The sequence below is a fragment of the Tenrec ecaudatus genome, chromosome 2 (assembly GCF_050624435.1).
Source record: "Tenrec ecaudatus isolate mTenEca1 chromosome 2, mTenEca1.hap1, whole genome shotgun sequence".
Taxonomy (NCBI): domain Eukaryota; kingdom Metazoa; phylum Chordata; class Mammalia; order Afrosoricida; family Tenrecidae; genus Tenrec; species Tenrec ecaudatus.
In genome coordinates, this window is record NC_134531.1 from 801,918 (window position 1) to 823,044 (window position 21,127).

Consider the following 21,127-nt stretch of genomic DNA (forward strand, 5'->3'; position numbering starts at 1 on the left):
CTTCCGATTGACACAACCCTTTCATACAGTTCCTCATGTTGTGGTGACTCCCCAACCATAAAATTATTTTTGTTGCTACTTCATAACTGTTATTTTGCTACTGTTATGAATCAGGTGACTTCTGTGAAAGGGTCCTTTGACCTCCCAAAGGGGTTGAGACCCACAGGTTGTGAACTGCTAGTGTAGACTGTCAGAGAGAGTGTGTCGCCCCCTGCTGCCTGGGGTGAGTTAGAAGGCACATGGGGGAGGCAGGGATCAGTCAAATGCTCCAGGGGAGGGTCACTCAGGAGGGAAGGTGGTATGGACGGTGACACCTTGTGGGTGTTGGCCAGGTCACTGGATGGTGTGTGCGCCTTGCTGGGAAGATTCTCAACAGCAACCAAAAAGGACCCAGGGGCAAGGGAGATGGGATTGATAGATCGGTGAACCAATAAGTGGATTGAAACTCCTGTGTGTGTGGCTGCTGCCTGCTACTCCTGCTGACCCAGGTGTGATGTGTGGCAGGTATCAACCACGGCCCGGTCATCGCTGGCGTGATTGGTGCACAGAAGCCTCAGTATGACATTTGGGGCAACACTGTCAACGTGGCCAGCCGCATGGACAGCACTGGGGTCCTGGACAAGATACAGGTAGTGGCGCAAGGAGAGGCCGGGGTCCGGCTGGTTTGGTGTGGTAGGGGGCTGGCGAGTCTTGGGGGCTCGTTTGAGACATGGTTGAGAGCAGGGGAATATGTATTTCCTATGTCCAGGTGCTCAGGGCAGTCACGTCCACGATCCTAGGCGTCCAACTTGTGACCCACACAGGGCACACACAGTCTTGGGGCCTTCTGAGGGGACAGTGTTGCCAGGAGGAAAGGGGGGTTTAGTTCTGGGATGCTGTCCACACACCCCTTCCCCATCTCTTCTGTTCGCTAGTGGAGCTGGTGACCACAAGCTGTGTGCCCTGAGAGTGGACCAGCCTTTGTAGCCCCTGGCCTGCCCATGCCCAGTGGCTCCAGCTGTGGGGCTCATTGCCAGAGATTGCTACCCTCTTTCCGAGCTGGGACTGTGTAAACCCTCTGTCTGGGAGTGACAGGTGTGTCCTCCCCAAGGCCACACTCCCCCACCTTCAGCCCAGCCAGTGTTCCATGTCACAGCTGCTCAGCAGCAGCGGCATAAATAAGACCATCCCAGTTGAGCCCATTGGGACTCCTAGGGACCCTCCAGGGCAGAGGAGTATTCCCAAGGGTGTCCTTACCGGAGCAGACAGCCTCATCTTTCTCCTAAAGAGCGACTGGTGAGCTTCCACTGCTGCCTAGCACCTGACCCACCGCGTCACCAGGGCATTAGGACGAGGATGTTGCATGTGTTTCACAGCTGGGCTGAGCTCACGATCCCGGGCTAATAGTCAGAAGCCAGTGAGGGCAGCTGGTCAGGGCGCTTTCCCCGTTGGGGCGTTTGAGCACCCCCATGGGCATTGGGGCAGAAACATGTCGGCTTCTGTGCCCTGAAACTGCCACTTCGGATGGGGCAGTATTAGCGCAGGCGCTGTGGTTGATAGCGGAGCCCCTGTGCCATGAAGTGGGTCACCAGGTGGGCTGCTAACCACGAGGTCAGCAGTTTGAAGCCACCAGCTGTCCTGAGGGAGAAAGATGAGGCTTTCTACTCCGGTAAAGAGTGACAGTCTGGGAAGCCCACAAGGGCAGTTCCGCCTTGTCCTTGAGGGTCGAGTCGGAGTGGACATCCTCAGCATGCACCCAGGCTGTGGGCAGAGCCATGCAGTCTGCCTCTGCACTGGCTGCACAGCCAGGAGCTCCAGCGGCATTTCCTTGGCTGACACTTCAGGCCTTTCCCCCTTGCCTGTCACGGGCTTTCTGAGCAGCCCTGTGGGCACCTTGGCAGCACTCAGGCATGGGCAGGCCGATGGGCAGGTGGAGGCTGCGCACCTAGGGCACCAGAGGTGAGTGCTGATAGCCTACTGACCACATTCTTGTCTCTCATGTGTCCCTCAGGTGACCGAGGAGACCAGCCTGGCCCTGCAGACCCTGGGCTACACCTGCTCCTGCCGTGGGGTCATCAATGTCAAGGGCAAGGGAGATCTGAAGACATATTTTGTCGCCACGGACATGTCCCGGTCACTCTCCCAGAGCTACATGGCCTCCTGAAGGGCCTGGCCACCTGGCCGCACGACACTGCCCGGGGCAGTGCCCGCGCTTTCCAACTGCGATCCTGCCCTCGCCCCAGTCCATGCTCTGTGCCCTGTAGGTCGCAGACTGTCCCCAGGACGGCCGCCTGCTCTGTGCTTCCTGACCAGCAAGCAGGTGGGAGAGCGGAGGTGGCGTGCTCGCCACCTGCTGCCCGGGATAGACGACACCCGAAGAGGTGAAACCAACTCAAATTCTTAAGGCAATAAAACTAGGGGGTGTATATTCTCTTCAGGTGCATGGTTATTTCCCGGAACCCACGGTAGCTCGCCAACTGCATCTGCTAGTGTGATACTCAACACGATGTTTGTGCGCCTGCCATGGGGGCGGCCTGCATCCCTCCCATGTCCCGTCAGCCTTACCCCCACCCCCACCCCCTTTGTCTCATGCCAGCAGCACGTCACCATGCTCAGTTTCACCACAGGGGACCGTCCTGTCCCAGGGGCCTCTGCTGTTTCGATGCCATTGTCTTTTGTAAGGTAAACCCATTAAACATTTTCTGTACTTTGGTTGGGCATCTGTGTCATTTCTCAGTGCCCCACAGCCTGCGTGCCTACTTCCCCTGGAGATGTGGCAGCGAGCATGTGGGGAGCAGCCAAGATGAGCTTCCCAGAGTTGCTGGGACTTGGACAGATGGACAGAGTTGGCAGCCCAGGCAATGCCCTTGAAGGCAGTGCCCTTGGAAGGAAGAGGAGCCTGGCCAAGGTGTTGCCTCCTCTAGAGGCCTTTGTCAGGGGTCAACACTTGCATGTATGAAGGTTCTCTGCTCCCAGGACCTCCGCTCTGCCTAGTAGGCTGTGTCCAGGTACACTGCCGAGCTCGTGCACGCGCGCATACACACACACACACACACACACACACACACACACCAGGGACACTGCTGAGCTCGTGCACGTGCGCACAGACACACAAACACACACACACACAGTGCAAACCTGCCACCACCAAGTCCAAGCTCACACCGACGCCCTGCCTGATACATCGGTGGAATTGGAGCCAAAGTTCATGCCCTTTTGGAGAGAAGACGTCAAGATTCTGATCATGTCAATGCAGCTCTGACTTGCTGGGTTCCCCCTTAAACACGTGGCCCTTGTGGAAGGTGCCGAGTCAGTGCCAGCACACAGCAATCCCAGAGACAAGAGAGCAGCACCGTGCTCAGCCCGGCGCCATCCACACCATCCCATGTTAGGGCTGCACCCAGTTCCGGGAGAGCAGCAGAAGCCCCCTGAGCCATCGAATGTCTGAAAACAAAGCAGCTGGGGCCAGGCTGCCAGTCACCTTGATGTCGCTTTGTACTCCAAGGCTGACATGGTGGTGGTGGTTTGGATAATGGTGGTTGCGCTGACGGTGGCGGTGGTGGTAGGTGTGATGGTGGAGGTGATGCTGGTGGTGGTGCTGAGGGTAGAGGAGGTGGTAGTAATGGTGGAGGTGGTAATGGAGGTGGTGGGGTGGCAGTGATGGTGGTGGAAGTGGTAGTGGTGGTAGTAATAGTGATATTGGAGGTGGTATCCGAGTGCAGGTGACAGAGGATGTAGAAGTAGCGAATGCAGTGGAGATGATGAACTGGTGGAGGTGGTAGACACCACAGTGGAGGTGTGAGGGTTCATGGAGGTGGAGGGTATGGTAGTGATACAGCTCTGAGAGGGCTGTCCTAGTTGCGGTGGGTTCTGCCCTGGTGCTGTGATCTTGTAGATCATGCAGCAGAATGGCCCTACTTTGCGATCCCCCACCCCCAGCCTGTGGGCCTGCTAAGCGCTCCTTGTCCTTGGGCCTGAGTTCCCCAGGACCAGTTTCTCTGCTCCACCCAGTCAGGCATCCTTTCCCCAGGGCTCTGTGGTTCCCTGTCGGCCGCATTTCCCTGACCGTCCACCAGGTGGGAGCAGCAAACCTTCCCTCTGAAGCCAGCAGCTGTTTGGCTCGACCTCCTGCTGGTAAGGAGACTGGCAGCTGCCCCCAGCGAGAGCCTGGGGCTGGCATCGTCCATCCTGGCCACTGCCCTGATCACCATCCACCCACTTCTGGGTGGGCCACCAAGGTCTCCACGGGATGCGCTGGACTTGGTTCCCCAACGCTGTCTCCCTCTCCCGCCTGTCCCACTGAGCAGCCCCCTTTCAGGACCTGCCTCAGCAAGCCTGGGTCCCCACAGGCCCTCACAGTGGCACTGGACCACGGGCCTGGAGCTGACCACTGCGGGCGGACCCAGCTTCTAGCCCACACCTGAGAGCCAGGTGAGTGGAGGTTTGGTGCCTCCTGTTTGCTCTTGGGTCTCAGCTGGCTGGAGCCCCGGGCCGGAGCTCATCCTCCTGCACTTGCCAACTGAGGAAGCCAGGGTGAGGAGCTGCTGAGTCGAGACAAGGCCCCCAGCATGGTGGGTAGCCTGGGGTCCAACCTGTGACCTGCAGGGATTTAGTGGCTGGCTTTCAGAACGGGATGGCCACGCCTGACTTCCTCCACTGTCTAAGCCGATGCTCCTCAAGCCCTGTCCTATCTGCCTCTCAGCAGCATGCCCACCTCCGCAGACAGGTGGATGGGGCCATGCCTGAGGAGACCTGGGAACCCCACCATCGCCATCGAGTCAAGCTGAACTCCAGGCCCCTGTGGGTTCCAGGGCTGAGATCCTTATGAAAGCAGACAGCCGGCTTCCTCTGCGGTGGCTTGGGCATCCAATTCTCAGCTTTCAGCTAGTAGCCCCACCCCTGTGCCACTGGTCGGCCAGGCAAAGCCTGTCCCAGAAGCCCCTTAACCCTTGACAAGGAGCCTGGCTGGTCCAACCACAACGTCTGAGTAGGCACCCCTTGCAGACACCCCTCAGAGACGTGCAGGGCCTGTCCTAGGCCCGCTGACTGCCCCCTGTGCTCTCCATGGGGCGCTGCTCAGGAACATAGCAGACTGCTGGGGGGTGGGAGATCCCGAGTCACCTTTCAGTTGCCCACCTCTTGGTGCCTGTGTGCCACGCCACGTGCGTCCGGCCAGAACTGTGCTCCAAGGGGCACTGAGAGGTGGCCCCATCACGGTTCCTCTTGGTGGACTCACTCACCAGCGTTTCAGTTAGCAGCTGAATGTGTCCCCACTGCACCCCCAGAGATGCTCCTCTTGTATCCGCTGAAACCCTCCCCGCCCCCAGTGGCTTTCCTGAGGGCCTTGGAGCCCCAGCGTGAAGTCACATCAGCTGGAAATGCCTGGGCTCCTGTGGGTTTGCTGCACGCACTTCCAGACAAAGGCATTTCCTAGGTTTCCTGGGAATTGAGTTGGAGGAGGAGGGGCCCTGTTCGGGGTTCTGTCCACCTGGTGTTTAAGGCACAAAGTCCCCTGGGCATTTCAGGGGCTCGTCGCTGTTTGTTTCAAAACAAGAAAGGCAGCTCTGGCAGAGCATGTGCTCACAGACTAAGGGAAAGGGCCTCCTTGGACCACCCAGCTGGGATGTGGTGACTCGGGTCCAGCCAGAGCTGTGCAGTTCTGCCTGTCCAAAAGAGGGCTGTTGGAACCAACTCTGGCACCCATTAGGCCCCCTGCTGCCCGCAGGCAATTAAATCACAACTCAGGAAGGTTAGTTTCTTCTAAGGGCTCAGTGCATTCAAAGTGCGCGCCATCTCCCCGCACCCCAAGGGCTTTCAAATGGCCTGCCGAGCAGCCATTTCCAGCGGGCAGACAGGGCAGGTTTGCGTGCAGCTGCCTGGGAGTGGGGTCTTGAGGGGCAGCGTGCACCTGCTGCTCATGTGTCACGCCAACTGTGGGTCACCTGAGGCACCACTGGCCTCCGAGGGCCCAGGAGGGTCCAGGGCTGCAGCCCTCCTTGGGCAGAACGCTCTTCTTGCCACTCTGAGCTGCAGGGGACAGCATTGTAGGATCTTGAGTCAGAGTCCAGGGCATCCAAGGGGTGGTGGCCTTCTCGAAGGCCTGGATAGAGCGAGGATCGGGGAAAACTGGACCGTCAGAAACCTGACAAGTCCGGTCTGCGCTGGGAGCATGTCTCTCAGAGCAGGGGCCAGGTTCCGCCCGAGAGGGCCATGTCCTGAAGGTATGGATGGAGCTGCGGCGTGCCAGCCTGAGCCTTATTGCTCTCGTGCTGTGGCTCAGCTCCACCAGCCCTGCACTGGCATAAACTGTCCCCATGCCATGCTTGCGGATGACCAAGCCTAGGGAGGCGGCCTTCCAGGGTTGGGCCAGGGCCTCGTTGCAGTGACCCCCAGGCCCCCCTTGAGAGGCAAAGGTATCCTTCACGGCCTCCTGGGGTCCCCAGAGGTGCTTCAGGCTGGGGAGATGTGCCCAAAGCCGGGGTCCTTGAAGCTGGGGATGTCGTTCTTGCGGTAGAAGTCAGCCTGCACATGGTTGGCGCGCCCGTGGTCGCGGTTCAGGGGTTCCACCGGCAGGTGGATGCGCTTCCCGTAAATGGAGGACGTCCGCACGCCCACTGGTCGCTCCTGCTCCTGTGGGGACATGCACGCATCACAGCACATGGCATACACGGGGGCACAGACAGGGCATACATGTGGGGCACATGAGGAACAAGGCTTGCCTACCTGGGTTCGGCCTGTCCTGCAGCCGGGGGTCAGAGCTTGGCTGTCAGGAGCCCACCAGTTGGAGTCACCTGGGCACCTACTTGGGGTGGCCCCCATTGGCCCCTTCCATCTACTGGCCAGAAAACCAGGACGTCCCCAAGCCCACAGCCCTAGAGAGACCCTTTATAGATCATTACAGAAGCAGAGAGCCCCATCTTGCTCCTGCAGAGCCATTGGGGGTTTGAACTCCAATTTTCTGTGTCTAACCCTCACTAAAGAGCCAATTGCTCTTCCTTCAGTTCCGACTAGTTGGGGCCTCAGTGTGTGGGGGACAGCTGCAGACCACACTGTTTTCTGGGCTGGGGCTTCCAGGGGCCCATAGCCAGACATTTCCCCAGGCGCTGCTGGGGGCTCAGAGCCCCGCCCAGGGCCTGCCTGCTAAACGCTTGCCCCTCGCACCTCCTCCTGCACGTGCAGCCCCAAGTTCTTGGCGTGCTGCCGGTCGTCGCGGTGCGAGGCCTGGTTGTAGCCGAGGTCCCGATGGAAAACACAGTCGTAGAGTGAGACGATTCCTGTCTAGGAGCGGGAAGGGGCGCTGCTCAGCAGCCAGCAGTTCAAGTCTACCAGCCGCTCAGCAAGAGAAAGGAGAGGCTGGCTACTCCCACAGGGACTGTCCCATTCAGAAGCCCAGGGGACCGTCTACTCTGTCCTAACAAGGATGGTGGGACTTGGTCTCATGCACTTTGGACCTGCTGTCAGGAGAGGCCAGTCCCTGGAGAAGGACATCATGTTTGGTGAAGTGGAGGGGCAGTGAAAGAGAGGAAGGCTCTCAAGGAGACAGATTGGCACAGTGGCTGTGGCAATGGGCACGGGTGTAGGAACGGCTGGGAGGATGGCGCAGGGCTGGGCATGGTTTCATTCTGTTGTGCACGGGGTCGCTATGGGAGGACTCTATGCCCCTGACAATGGCAGCAAGCCGCTGTTGCTATGCGTGTGACCTCTTTGGGGCATGGGGCTTCTTCGTGATCAGTAGGTTTGTACCGGGCGGAGCCATGTCCTAACTGCTCCCGCGGGCCATAAGGCATTAGAGCAAAGGAGATCAGGGGAGACCGCCTTACCCTGGCAGAAGAAGCAGCGGAGATCTTTGGGGTCCGGGGCCCCACCTTTAGCTTGCCCTGCACCAGTAGCCACTGGGCTTTGGAGGTGCAATCCCTCACCCCTTCCCGGGAGCAGGGTCTCCCTGCCCTTTGGGGTGCAGCCCCTCACCTTGCCCTGGCGGTAGTAATAGCTGTGCTCCTTGGGGTCCTGGCGGCGCGGTGGGATGTAGCTGAAGGCGGACAACGCCGAGAAGGGCAGCTGGCGCGGCAGTCCCCGCAGCCTGGCGGCAGTGATCTCCTCCTCCTCTTCCTCCTCCGGGAGCCACGAGCCTGGCGCTGCTGGCGCCGCGGCCTCCGCCTCCTGCATGTTCCGCCTGACTCAGGCCCACCGCTCGCGTCCTCCAGTTGCTCAGGCAACCTGGAGCTCCACGTTCGAGGGGCAGGCGGGGCCAGGAGAGGAGGAGGCGTGGCAGCTGCTACCAGGGTGCGGGGTGGGGCCAGGGAGAGGAGCATCTGCAGGCAGGGCGAGTGGGGGGTTCCGAGGGGTGGGGGCAGGGCGGGGTCACTAAGGGCGTAGTAACAGAGGCGGCACCGTGGGAGGGCCGAGGCAGGTCTGGGGCGGGGTCACGAGGGGCGGGCCAGGGGAGGAGGCTTCTGCTACTTGGGGTCCTGCAGGTGGGGTCCCTGGTGCTGGCCGCCCTTTCTGTCCTCCCGCAGGAATGCAGATGTTGGAGCATCCTCTGCTTGTAGCTGCAGGCCTGACTAGCGGCGCTGCTGTGCCTCTTGTCCGGGAAGGGTGACGACTTCACCCCTCGTCTGCCTTTCTTAGTACTTGTCATCGCTCTACCCTGCCATCGGAAGGCAGCATCCCTCAGGCGGGGTGGGGCACAGAGCTAGATCGGAGGGTGGGAGGGGACTCAGCACTGGGGTGGGAGGCTGCTCTGAATGACGGAGCTCTGGCTGGGGCTCAGTTTGGGGCTGCAGGTAGGGCAGCCTTGGGCAGGAGGCAGGAGCACAGTGCTAGGACGATGTGGGTGCAACCCTAGGGTGGGGGTGGCGGGGGCAAGGGTACAGCCCTGGGGTGGGGTAGTCAGGGCTGCAGCTTTGGCTTGAGGGGCAACACTTGGGTAGGGGGCACAGCCTTAGGATGAGGGGCGGAGCCTAGGTGTGTGTGTGGCACTGCAGCCTAGGGTGGGTCCTTGCCCTGTGGCCTGAGTGGAGGCTGATGAAAGGAGACAGGGGAAGGGGGGGCCTGAAAGGTTTGGTAGTAGCACCATCCCCAGCAGCATGCTCTGCTCCCTCTGGGGCCACACTGGGAGGGTGGGAGCAGAGCTAACAGGATTGTCCTTACAGCGCCCTGAGCATGTAGAGAAGGCTGAGGTCTCACACAGAGGGGCCTGCCCCAGGTGTATCCTGAGGGCGGTGGTGCTGGGGTAAAGCACTTGGTGCATCCCTTACCCCACCACCCGATGAGCTGTTCCGCTGCACGCCCCCTCCACCCCAAGTGGGACCATGTATTCCTATCAGTAGCAGTCTACTCAGAGTTCATTGAGCTAGAGGGTCATGACCCTGTACCTGCCTGAGATAGTACAGCAGGTAAGTGCCCCATCTCCCCTCTTACCTGGAAAGCAGGTGAGAGGCAGGAGGGGAGGAGGAGGCCGGGCCCAACTGGCTCCTGTCCTGAGGACACCTGAGGAGCTTGGTGGCACTGGGTGGTCAGCAGCAGGCTGCTCACAAGGTCGCTGGTTCAAACCTGCCAGCCACTCTAGGGAGGAGGCTGCCCTCACACATGCTTTCTGCCATCACTGTGGGCTTGGGAAGCAGGCAGATGGCCTGCAGGTGGGCAGAACAGTGGGAGCAGGAGAGCACCTCGTTGGGCAGGTATGCTGCACAGGTGACCATGCCAGCCAAGGCCCAGAGCTGAGCCCTTGTCAGGGAACCTCACCACACCAAGGGCCAGTGTGGGCCATCTGCCCACACTTGTCAACTCACAGCCGGCACTGCCTTTGAACAAGGAGGCCGTCAGAGTAGACATGTGCACGTGATGTGGAAGCCATCACTGGTCCTTGTTGGCGACCACAGGCATTCCTGTGTCAGATCACCCAAATGTGTGTCTGTCTGGGTGGACTAGAGAAAGAAATTCAGACACTCGTAGGTGTATAAAAGAGAGTTTTATATCAAGGAGTAATGGTATAAGAAAACCCCAGCCCAGTCCACATCAAGTCCAATATTAGCCCGTAAGTCCGACACTAGTCCACAAATTCCTCCTCAGATTCATGCACTGCTGAATGCAGGAAGCTCACAGGCCAGTGGGTAGAAAGTGTTGTGGATCCAGTGGCAGTATAAGCATCTCAGCACTGGCGTAGGTCTCTACATGGCTCCTCAAGCTTCAGAGCTGTGGCTCCCTCAGCTTAGTTCCATGTGGCTTGTCAACAGGAATGTCTCTCGGGGAGACAAAGCAGTGTCTGGCCTGCAGGAGCTGTTTATCTCCATTCCACCTCCAAATGAGGTCAACAAGCTGCAACCTGGTTGACAGGCTAGACTCCAGCCCTTCTCAAGTTGACAGATGATGGAACTGCCAGTGTGTGTACATGATGTGGAGGCTAGCACTGGTCCCCAATGATGACCAAGGGTGGCAGTCCACATCAGATGGCATGAGTGTTAGGTTTACAATCGTGTGTGTGACATGAGGGTCCTATCAGTGGGTCTTCGGTGGTACCACAGGGGTCAGTGCTTGTCTAATGGCCCGTGAGGATCACGTGTGTGTGTGTGTGATGTGGGGGTCCTGTCAGCGTCAGTGATGGGGTGGGGGAGACTAGTGGCACAGCAGATCCATGTCCAGGACTAGTGGGTGGCAGAACCCCATGACCGCATAGCACTGAGCTTTCTGCTCCATCACCCTCCTCACCTTCCTCTCCCAGTACCTGTGACCACAGAGGGTACCGAGACATCCAGTGAGGGAGGCAGTCAGCCTTTCACTTAAAATCTAGATGGTGCGCCTTCTACCAGCCAACACCCCCTCAAATACCAACCCCCACACTCTGCCATCTCAAACCACACCCACCTCCTATCACACACCTCAAACCAGCTCATACTCACCCCACCCCCACCCCATACTACACACCAACCCATACCACACTCCCAAACCAAGCCATAACCCACACATATATAACCCATCACATCCCACCAAACCAGACCCCACTCATACCACAAGCCATCACACCCCACACCAAACTCAACCACACACACATACAAGCCATCACACCCACACCAAACCCAACCATATCCCACATATATACCAAACCCAACCATACCACACATATACCACAACCCATCACACCCCACTCCAAACCCAACCATACCACATACACACACGCAACTCATCACACCCCACACCAAACCCAACCATACCATACACACACACACCACTACCAATCAGTCCACACCAAAACACTCCACACATAAACCACCACCCATCACACCCCACCAAACCATACTTCACACATACACAAACCATCACACCCCATACCAAAGAGCACACCAAACAATACCCCACTCATATACCACAACCCATCACAGCCCACACCAAACCAAACCAAACCACACACACACACACACACACACACATACCACTACCCATCACACCCCACCAGGTTGCTTTCACTTTTCTGTCCCTTTAATTTTTGAGCATGTCTTGTGCACGTTACGGGTCAGTTTCACAACACGATCCATGTGAACTCATGGTAGTATCAACATAGCATCACCTACCCCACTTCCTGTCTTTGCAGCCACCCCGCCTCCTTCCCTAACCCTTGAACTTTGATCATAATGGCGAGTTCATTTTCAGACCCGAGGGACGGGAGGGGCCGCTGTTTGGGCCCTCATCAGTCTCTTTGCCAGCCAGAGCCGGGTGTTTGCCCTCCAAGCAGGGCTTCTAGTGGACGTCTCAGCGCAGTGTGGGTGTCAGCGGGCACCATCCAGGGCTTCGGGTCGCAGGGAGCTGGAGACGTGCCTGTGGTCCATTAATCCACTCGATTGTTCCCGAGCCCTAAATCTCACCACCGTACTTCTAAAAAGTAACAAGGGCCCCAGACGAATAAACCATATTAACAATTATGAGGATGGCGCAGGACGGGGCAGTGCTTCATTTCCGTTGGACAGGCCTGCCCTGGGTCTGAGCTGACTGGACAGCACCGAACACCAGCCGCTGCACGGCGACTGTGGCCCAAACCTGCACCATCCGGGGATGCCGCAGCACTCACTGACTGCAGGCTGCCACCGCTGCCTCCTCAGCCTCCTGCCCTACTGCTCTCATTGACAAACCCAGACAGCGGGAAGGGCCGCCTTCCTAACTGCACAGAGGACAGAGCGGAAGGTGCACCCGGCACCCAGCCAGCAGCACTGAGACTGGAGGTTGCCTGAAGGCGCCTCCCACCGACATGGTGGGCTCGCCTGTGTGCAGCCCACAGGAGCACCAGGGGTCCCAGGGAGTGCCTCCTCTTTTCCAGACCCTCCTCTCACCAGTGGGATTCACGGCCCTGTGAGAACAGTTTGCTCTGCAAATAGTCCACCAGCTCCGGCCTGGATCTCAGCATCTCAACCTCGTGGCATGGGATCTGCAGAGGAAGGAAGACAAGGAGCAGTCTGGGCGCAGCCTTCTTCCGGCTCCCCAGAAGGCCTGCAAGGTCCCCAGGGCAGAGCTCGGCCCAGCAAGGGCTCGGAGGCCGGGGATGGGTCCACGGGCGTGTAAGGGCCCAGCATGGATACACAGGACTCAGAGGCTGAGGACAGATGCCTGCAAGCACCATCCTCCAGGAACTTTCAACAACATATCCCCGGAGGCTTCAACGACTTGTATGGTCAAGCCATAGTTTTTAATTCCATTTTCCCATGAACTTTTGAAGCCCATTTGGACAACCAATCCACAGGCAGCAGTGCCGGGAAGCAGGCCTGAGCAAGTGCTGAGGGAGGAACAACTGCAGGTGTGGAGCTGGGCTTCACACAGGTCCTGACCAGCTGAGTGTGGGCTCGGGGAGCAGAGGGGCTGGGTGCTTGGTTCGGTGGTGGGGGTGAGAGAGGAGGGGGCAGCAAGAGCCTGGGGGTTAGTTACTGTGCTGTGTGTGGTTGGAGCCTTGGTGGCTTCCGGCATCTGCTGACCGACAGGGCACATGCCAGGGGAGAGTGGCAAGGCTTCTGGTCAGCCAGCTCAGGAAAGCCCCCTTCCGCGAACTGTGGTTCAGGAGACGCTAACCCCCGAGCGGGTGTCTGGCTGGGGCCTGACTCCTGGCCTGCGGCGCCGTCGGCCATGCAGGGTGCAAAAACTGCTCCCGCCTGGCTGGCCGTCCAGGGCCCAGGACGCAGCTGGCCTGAAAGAGGAACTGGCTTTTGGAAAGCAAGGCACAGCAACAGCTAAGCCCATACCTGAACGACCTCATAGCCAAGTAGGCGCAGGTGCCTCTGCTTCGTGGCTTCTTTGCCCAGCAGGTTCTTGCTGTTAGAACAAAACCTTCTGGGGCCATCGATGCACAGGGCCACCCTGAAACAACCATCAGGGAAACTCGTAAATTCATCAAAATTTGCGAGAAACTCGGCTGGTCTCTGGAACTTGGCTATTCCTGCTGCCGAGCAAATCATAAAGGCATTCATCTTTATATACAGCATTCTTTAGGCTGTTAAAAACGCACCCAGGTAATATTGAGATTCATAAAATAACACAAGAAATTCCCCAAACTCAAATGCCGACAAGCAGCATTTAATTTCCAGCTTCCTACTTGTCACCTTTTTGAGAAAGACGGTCAGCCTCTACCTTTTGTGGACGTCCTCCGCCACGGGGCCCGGCAGCACAAAGCCCTCCTCGTCGAACCTGATCTCCACATCTGTGGGGAGAGAGGCTCGTGTGACAGATGTCCTGCTGGCCGAGGACACACAGTGGGGCTCTCAGCCTGACTTCTGAGAGTGGGCCCCTCAGAGCAAACACCACCTCTCCCAAACACCGAGGCCAGTGGTTCTCAACCTTCCCCAGGCCGCAGCCCTTTAGTACAGGTTCCTCATATGCTGACCCACCATCCATAGAATTATTTCCATTGCTACTTCATAACTGTCATTTGACTATTGTTATGATTCGGGTGACCCCTGTGAAAAAGCCGTTCTACCTCCAAAGGGGCCACGACCCACAGGTTGAGAACCACTGACCTTAGCAAAAGCCAAAGGCTAAGCCTCCCAAGCTCATCCCGTGGCCCCAGGGAGAACCCCTCCCATGTTGCCACACCCTGGTCCACGTGTGGGCACCACCTGTACCCTGACCTGCAGTTCTTTGTAGACAGGAGTCCTGGGACACAGGGGCCAGCAGTTCAAATCTACCAGTGGCTCCATGGGAGAAAGATGGAATTTCTGCAGCTCTGACAGAGATTCACAACACAGACACACCACCCCGCCCCCCCACCACACATACTTATTTGGCCTACCACTCAATTTCAGAATAGAATTACCCAGGTGTCCCCAGCAATGGACAGCCTTTGTACTAGAGCCCAGCATCCAGGACAGAGCATAGGATCTGTTTCTGTAGTCCCCCTGGATCATGCCAGCACCCCTGGAGGTGGGGATGTGCTCACTCAGTTGAGACACACTGACTGACAGCCTCTGAGACCCAGAGACCAGTGCTCCTGTGTCTGGTGGGGCCAATGGCACTGCGTTAATTTAACAGGGGAGGGTGCAGTGTGGCTGGGGCATTGACCTGTTGTAGTCAGGCTGAGCCTTGGACTTTGCAGTGCCCCCCCCCCACACACACACACACAGCACCTGGAACGTGTGACAGGGAAGGGGACCCTACGGTGGTGGCACAGCTCTGGGACCCTGCTGAGAAAGATGCTGAACTACCTGAGACATGCAGGTGACACAGCCTGGCTTGCTGAACAAGGATTTTAAACACTTGCTGATGAAACTCCAAGACTACAGCCTTCTGGACAACCCAGCAGAGAGGAGACCCAGGTCTCACATAGGGATCCAGACTACAGTGTTCAGTTACAACCCAGCAGAGAGGAGGCCCAGGTCTCACAAGGGATCCAGACTAGTCTTCAGTTACAAGCCAGCAGAGAGGAGGCCCAGGTCTCACAAATGCTCGAGGGAGGGTGAATCAATGCTCCACAATCAATGCTCCGGGAGCAGCAGGCAAGACACCAAAGGCTGTGTGGTGTGTTGCGCTGGGTAACTGTGCTGCGCACGGCCTTTCAGAGTCACAGAGGCAGGGTGTCACTTTGAGGACTAAGGTGCCCCTGACTCGAGCTGCGGTGTTTTCAGTCACCTCGTGTGCATGTGAAGGCAGCATGTAAACAGCAAGACTGCTGGCCAACCAGTGCACTTGATTCAGGGTGCTGGCACAGTGCTCCGGAAAACTGCTGCTAGGACAGATCTTTGTGAAGAAACAGGATACAGGGCTCCTCAGAAGCAAGGATGGAGAGACTGTCCCATGTGCAGGATGGGGAGGGGTCGTCTGTCGTGCGCGGGTGGCGATGGGACTGGATAGCAGCCCACAACAGCACTAGGAAGAATCTGTTTGCTTCTGTTCTGCCCCCTGGGTCTCAGGCTGGCATGCTCACACTCTGAGAGCACCTAGGGAGGGTCTGCTGCCCGCTCCCTGACCGTCCGGCCCCAACCTGGATTCCCCACGCCCAGGGGCTTCAGGGCGGTTCCTACTTGCTTTCAGGAAGCACATGGTCACATCTGGGTGGCCCCGTCCCACAGGAGTCTCAGACAAGAAGGGCCCACTGGTGCTGGATGGCAGAGCCCCCAACCTACCAACAGTGTAGTCATAGTACCCCCCCCCCCCGAGAACCTACCCATGTTGTAGCCATAGGGGCCCAGAACTACCAATGTCAAAGGCATAGTGCCTGCCCCGCACCAACCCCAGCCACCCCAGACATACTTATGGTGTAGACACAGGGCACCTTACCTACCAATGGTATAGCCAGAACCCCCACCACCACCTTCCCTGACAGTGTAGCCATAGGGACGCCTACCCCTGAACTTACCAATGGTGTAGCCATAGGGTGTCAGCACCTTCGAAGCGAAATAGTGTCTTGCTCCAAGCAGGTCGATCAGCCCGGCCATCACCAACTTGTACAGGGGGAAGTCCACGGGGGTCTCCAGTGAGCAGCACGGGGTGAGAAAGGACTTCACCTGGTATTTAGGAAGCAGTTTGGGGCCCTGAAAGTGGTGGGGACAAACCCAGGGAGAGGAATCAGCCACCGAGGAAGGAATGAGGGTCCACACACCACTGCACAGGCAGGGCACTGGGCCCGCCATCTCCCTGGGAAAGACCCTGTGGGCAATCTTTTCATTGTGTGGAAGGGGTCACCAGCCACATGGGCACGGCAAAATCTGCTGCCACAGTCAGAAGGGAAACGACTCGGAGCTTTGGGTGTTGGTCCGTGCGCACCAGGGCACGTCGGCCAGAGAGATGAGGACACCGTGCTGCAAACTGATGAGCTGCCTTGCTTTCAAATACTCCACAGAGCTCAAGTGCAGCAGAGGTGCTTCACACAGCGCTCGTGATCTCTCGGCTGCAGCTTCCACGAGCACCGACTGTGGACCCAAGCAGAATGAGAGCAGTGAGAGCCGCACTCTCTCCTCCACTGACCACGTCCCCTACAGGTCCAGTGGTAAGGACGCTGGTCTTCTGGCGTAAAGTCGTGATCACTCGGAGGCGGCAATCCTTGATCTCCATTAGCAACTGCTCCAACCGTGATGTCCCCGGCCCTTGATCTTGTTCAGAGAGCGCTGTCGTTTGGTGCCACCGAGAGTGTGGGCACTCACTTGTGCAAGGAGGGCCACATGCCAAGCCAGGCCCCAGCCTCCACCCATCCTGCAGTCACATCAGCGCATTTCACTGAGGGTCTTCATCGGTGGCCACCCCCACTCCAAACCAAACTTGGCCATCACATGGATGGTGCCTCGCAGGGCAGGGGAGCTGCCCGGGGTTCCAGAGACAGTGTGTTCACGGGGACAGAGATCACCTCCCCCCCCGGGGCGCAGCGGGTGGGTCTGAACTGCTCACTTCACAGTCAGCCCACACGCCCGCCACCAGGGCTCCTTCACCATCCATGTCCCACAATGTGACTCAGGGAAGAAGAGCCAGAACCAAACCTGGTGACGCCCTTTGATCACCAGCAGGTGACAACAGTCAGGTAGTGTCAGCACGTGGGGAAGGTTGAGCATTGGTGGCAGAAAGGGTAACCAGCAGCTGCTCCGTGGGACACAAAGATGAGGCTCTCTACTCCCGTCAAGTTACAGCCTCAGGAGCCCAGAGGCAGTTCTACTCTGTGCTACAGGGTTACTGTGGGGCAGCAGCATCAACTGGACGGCAGTGGGTTCTGGGCGTGGGAAGGCCAGTCCTGGCACAGGAAGGAGCTGCACGTCTAGGGGGGACTAGAGATGCACTCGGGCGAACGGGGGCTTGCTCAGGGCAGACGTTCACTCTTCTATCGTCAGAATGCTGCTGGTCTTGGCAGCTGAAGTGGAGAGGCCTGGGAGCTGCCTGAAGGGAGAGCGAGGCTGCACGGGGAAGGGCAGAGTGCGCCTCGGGAGGGAAGCTGGCAAGACTTTGTCTCACTACTCTGAGCATGCTGTCTGGAGAGATCAGTCCCTGGAGAAGGACATCTTTATCGGTGATGGAGAGGGCTCTCCCAAGATGGACTGACACAATGGCCACAGCACCGGACTGGACCTTAACAATGCCTGCAAGGACGGGGCAGGCCAAGCAGCATGCTGTCCCACCATGTGGTCACCATGAGCGTGAACAATGTAACCAGCAGCCTCCAGGAGCCGACCGGGTCAGGTTGAGTTTCTGAGCGAGGCTAGGTAGACACAGCCCTGGGGGCCCTTCAATGACCCCGCACTGAGCGGGAGCCACGTTCTCAGGGCGCAGGGGTCCTGCTCAGCAGCTGACTGAACCCTCAGCAGCTGACAGGTGGCTGCTTGGGACAGGAGCCCCCCAGCAGGAAACCCCATGAGGCAGTGCTACTCGGCAGTGCTACTCGGCAATGCTCTGGGGTCATGGGTCAGCACCCACAGGGTGGTCAACAGTGTTGAGCTAGCTCAGGCGGGAGGGGGGGGTTGAGTCAGAGACTCCCAGGGCTGGGGGAGACGCCCCCTTACCTTGTAGAAGGGGCACTCCAGGACAGCGCTGAGGAAGAGCTGGGTTAGCTGAGCCAGGCTCAGTCTGTCCAAGCGGGATTCTGTCCCTGAAAGAAGAACTCCAGTCACAGGGGCCGGGGCCGGGGCAGCATCCATTTGCCAAGTGGCCGTAACTCTGGCAGCTCTCACTTCCCGGAGGGCCTGTGTGTGCGTGGTTATGAGTGGGAGGCCAAGTGGAGGGCAGTGGGTGGTCTGAGTTCAGAGAGTCGAGGTTGGCGGGGTTGCCATCTCAGGGCCTCAGTGAGGATTTGGGGGTCCGAGTATCCTCCTGGTCTCGGGCCCCGAATCTCACAGCAGCACCTGCTCTAGGCTACTCCACCCACTTCGGCAGAGACCAGGGGAGGCTGGGCCCCCGTGAGACGTGTTTCCGCCTCGCCGTCCCCTCACCCTGCAGCTGCTGGAGGAAATAGGGGCTGAATATCCTGGCCATGAAGTTGACCGGGTGGCGGCCGACCAGCGAGCAGGAGTGGAGGAGGCCCAGCAGTGTCCGGGGCGGGAAGTCGCAGAAGCGCTCCTGAAGGGTGCTCTCCAGCTTCCCGAACAAGGCGGGGGCGTTGGGGGGGGAGTAGTTGAGCTGGCCTAAGGGTGCCAGCAGGGCGGCCACCTGATGAGGAGAGAGCCTGTCTGCCTGGCACACAAAGCTCTCAGCCGCAGCAGCCAGCACGGGCTCAGACAGGATGCGCTTCCGGCCACAGTACTCAGTGACCCTGCAGAGCACCTCGGGGCTCAGCGCCAGACGACGCACAGCCACGTGCTGCTCCAGGGCCTGCGTGAAAAACTGATCGTGGTGGCCGAAGTGGATGAAGGCCTCCAAGACGAAGCCCAGCTCCTGGCCGGTGAAGCGCTGGAGGTGCCTGATGGCATGCCGGCCCAGCCTGATCACCAGGGGCAGCGCCTGCGCCTGGTCCAGTGCCACCAGGGTCCCGAGCAGCTGGCTGAGGGCCTTTGGACCCAGGCGGGGGACAATGGTCAGCGCGATGGCATTCAACCGGCCCAGGAGTGCCGGGTGCTGGTCCACGAGGTCAGGACATGCCTGCAGGAGCCCGTAGATGGCCACCACGTTCTCCAGGCTGAGGTCGGCCAGCTCCATGCCCTGCAGCTGCCTTCCTATCTGCTGGAGCAGGGCACTCCCAGGGCCCCGCAGCTCAGCCAGGCTCTCCCCCACCACACACAGCTCCTGGGCTGCTAAGGTCCCCTGCCGAAGCCGGTGTTGACACTCGGCCACCAAGGTCCCCAACACGCCAGTTGGAGGGTCAACCCCGAGCCGAGCCTGGGCTTGCAGCGCCCTCAGCAGCTCAGCGTTGGTCAGGCGAGGAGTCTCCTGGTCAAACTGGCCAGACGGAGTTCCCAGGGCAGAGTCCTCCCAGATGTGCTGCAGAGCCCCTGGGGCACAGGGTGGCAGCTCCAGCTCGGGGCTCAGCTCCACTCCCCAGGTCCTGGGGCCCTTCTGCTGCTCTGCATGCCCAGCAGTGGCTGCGGGCCCATTGGAGTCCTGCGCCCGGGAAGATGCCACTGGCTGGCTGCCAGGCCAAGGTGCGTTTCCCTGCTCAGCATGGAAGGCCCGGACACTGGAGGAGTCCCTCCAGCACAGACGTGGTTTCTTGGCGGCCTCTGCACTCAATGGCCGGCTCGTCACAGCAGAGAGACACCCCCGACTCAGGCCTCTCCGCAGGGCAACTAAAGCCATGTTGTCAGCCACCGTCTGGAGCTGCAGTGGGTAAAGCCAAGAAATCAAGTCAAACACACCATGAGAACAGGATCCTGACACTGAAGCTCTGCCTCCCTGCCATCAACCCTACAGGACAGGGCCAACCTAACTCTACCGGAGAACACGGCCTCATCTTTCTCCCACAAGCAGCCAGTGGGAGGACCCTGGGGTCAGCAGCCCAATGTAGCTGCGTGCATGCCTGAGGCTGCAAGCCAGAATGAAAGGGGGCTATGAAAAGTCCCCTCAGAGGTCATACAAGGGGGCTTTCACAGACCCTTGAGCGCTGAGAAACTCCGGTGTGTACAGTAATAGCTGCCACTCCCCTGGACAAGTGGCACACACACTGGGCCAATGTATAGGCACCGGCTGCTGACCATCCCAAAGCTGGAACTCAAACCCGCAGGGAAAGTCAAGGCCTGAGCTCCCGAGACTTACAGACTATGAAACCCCACACAGAGTGCCTAGGAGTCAGATTCAGGAGTGCCTGGCTTTGGCTTGGTGGCCTGCACCCCCTCCCCAGTGGCGCTGCAGTCAGCAGAGAATGCCCACAGGGTGGGGTGTGAGGTGACACCCAGGGTTCCTGGGAGTCCAGATGGATCCCACACATGGTGGGCCAGGCGCATCCACCCTCAATGTGTCTCTTCATAAGTGAGGAGGGACGCACAGAGGGTCACTTGTTTGGTGGGCACTCCAGCAGGAGCGAGGCACCCCTGGGACCCAGAGCAGGCCATCCAGCCAGTGGCTGGTCAGCTGACCCCAACCCAGTCACAGCCTGAGGGTGGCCCAGCCCCACTGAGCTCCTGAACCCCCCTCCCCAGGGCCTTCTTGGAGACCGGGGGTTTTGCCCCTTCATCCTGTCTGTGAGAACCTGCTGCACCAATGGGACTCCCTCCTGATGGCAGCCCCAAAGGTGGGGGGCGGGGCGGAGGGAGGACTGCATCTCAAGAAGGAACTCTGCAAGGTCACAGCGGGGCAGGTGGACACAGAGCCCCAGGTCTTGCCCTGAGGGTGTGGGTATTGGGCTGGGCTTGGAAATGGCGAGCCTGGGTGTGGGGCACTGGGCCCGAACTGAGCCCACCAGCCTGAGGCTATATGCTGATAGTTACAGCTCCTACAGGCGGGTATACTCTGCCATGCCTTCACCTGTAGGCTCTACAGCGCTACCAAATCCGTGCCTCCCTGGGGACGGGAGGACCTCAAACCCACTGCCTCTGGGATAGCGAGGCCCCGCACGCCAGGCCCACGAGTCCCTGGAACCAAGCGGACCCTGTACCTCCAAGCCCACGATCCCCGTGAACCGGCGGCCCCGCAATGGGCCCTGTGACTCCTGCACGGCTTCCCAGACCTTTGTGTCTCGGACGAGAAATGGAGTGTCCTTGTGCGGGCGCCTGAATGCGGCTGCCGCCGCGAGCAACTGGGCATGCGCGACCGGAAGTCGTCCAGGCAACGC

General features: G+C 59.1%; 3 protein-coding genes across 5 annotated transcripts in view; 1 reads left to right on the plus strand and 2 right to left on the minus strand.

Annotated features, from left to right (window-relative positions):
* ADCY2 (adenylate cyclase 2) overlaps window positions 1-2,663 on the plus strand; it is a 206,147-nt gene extending 203,484 nt beyond the window's left edge. For both annotated transcript variants that reach the window (XM_075540813.1, XM_075540814.1), the window contains 2 exons: window positions 505-629; window positions 1,991-2,663. In XM_075540813.1, coding sequence (XP_075396928.1) covers window positions 505-629; window positions 1,991-2,143 — 278 coding nt within the window. In that variant the 3' untranslated portion in view covers window positions 2,144-2,663. The remainder of the gene's footprint in view (window positions 1-504; window positions 630-1,990) is intronic.
* Window positions 2,664-6,429: 3,766 nt separating this feature from the next.
* CFAP90 (cilia and flagella associated protein 90) lies at window positions 6,430-8,145 on the minus strand. The gene is made up of 3 exons (XM_075541257.1): window positions 7,948-8,145; window positions 7,141-7,257; window positions 6,430-6,609 (listed from the first exon to the last, which is right to left on the minus strand). The coding sequence occupies exons 1-3, from the start codon at window positions 8,143-8,145 to the stop codon at window positions 6,430-6,432; spliced, it is 495 nt and encodes a 164-aa protein (XP_075397372.1).
* A 1,796-nt stretch (window positions 8,146-9,941) lies between these two features.
* On the minus strand, window positions 9,942-21,065 carry FASTKD3 (FAST kinase domains 3). 2 transcript variants are annotated; one of them, XM_075540816.1, is made up of 8 exons: window positions 20,951-21,065; window positions 18,357-19,677; window positions 17,931-18,016; window positions 15,806-15,980; window positions 13,585-13,654; window positions 13,200-13,314; window positions 12,300-12,394; window positions 9,942-11,847 (listed from the first exon to the last, which is right to left on the minus strand). In XM_075540816.1, coding segments are annotated over exons 2-8 (1,842 nt in total). In that variant the 5' UTR covers window positions 19,657-19,677; window positions 20,951-21,065; the 3' UTR covers window positions 9,942-11,846. The 2 variants fall into 2 exon arrangements, with proteins under 2 accessions (XP_075396931.1, XP_075396930.1); XM_075540815.1 differs by having other exon boundaries at window positions 9,942-12,394.
* Between the last annotated feature and the right edge of the window lie 62 nt (window positions 21,066-21,127).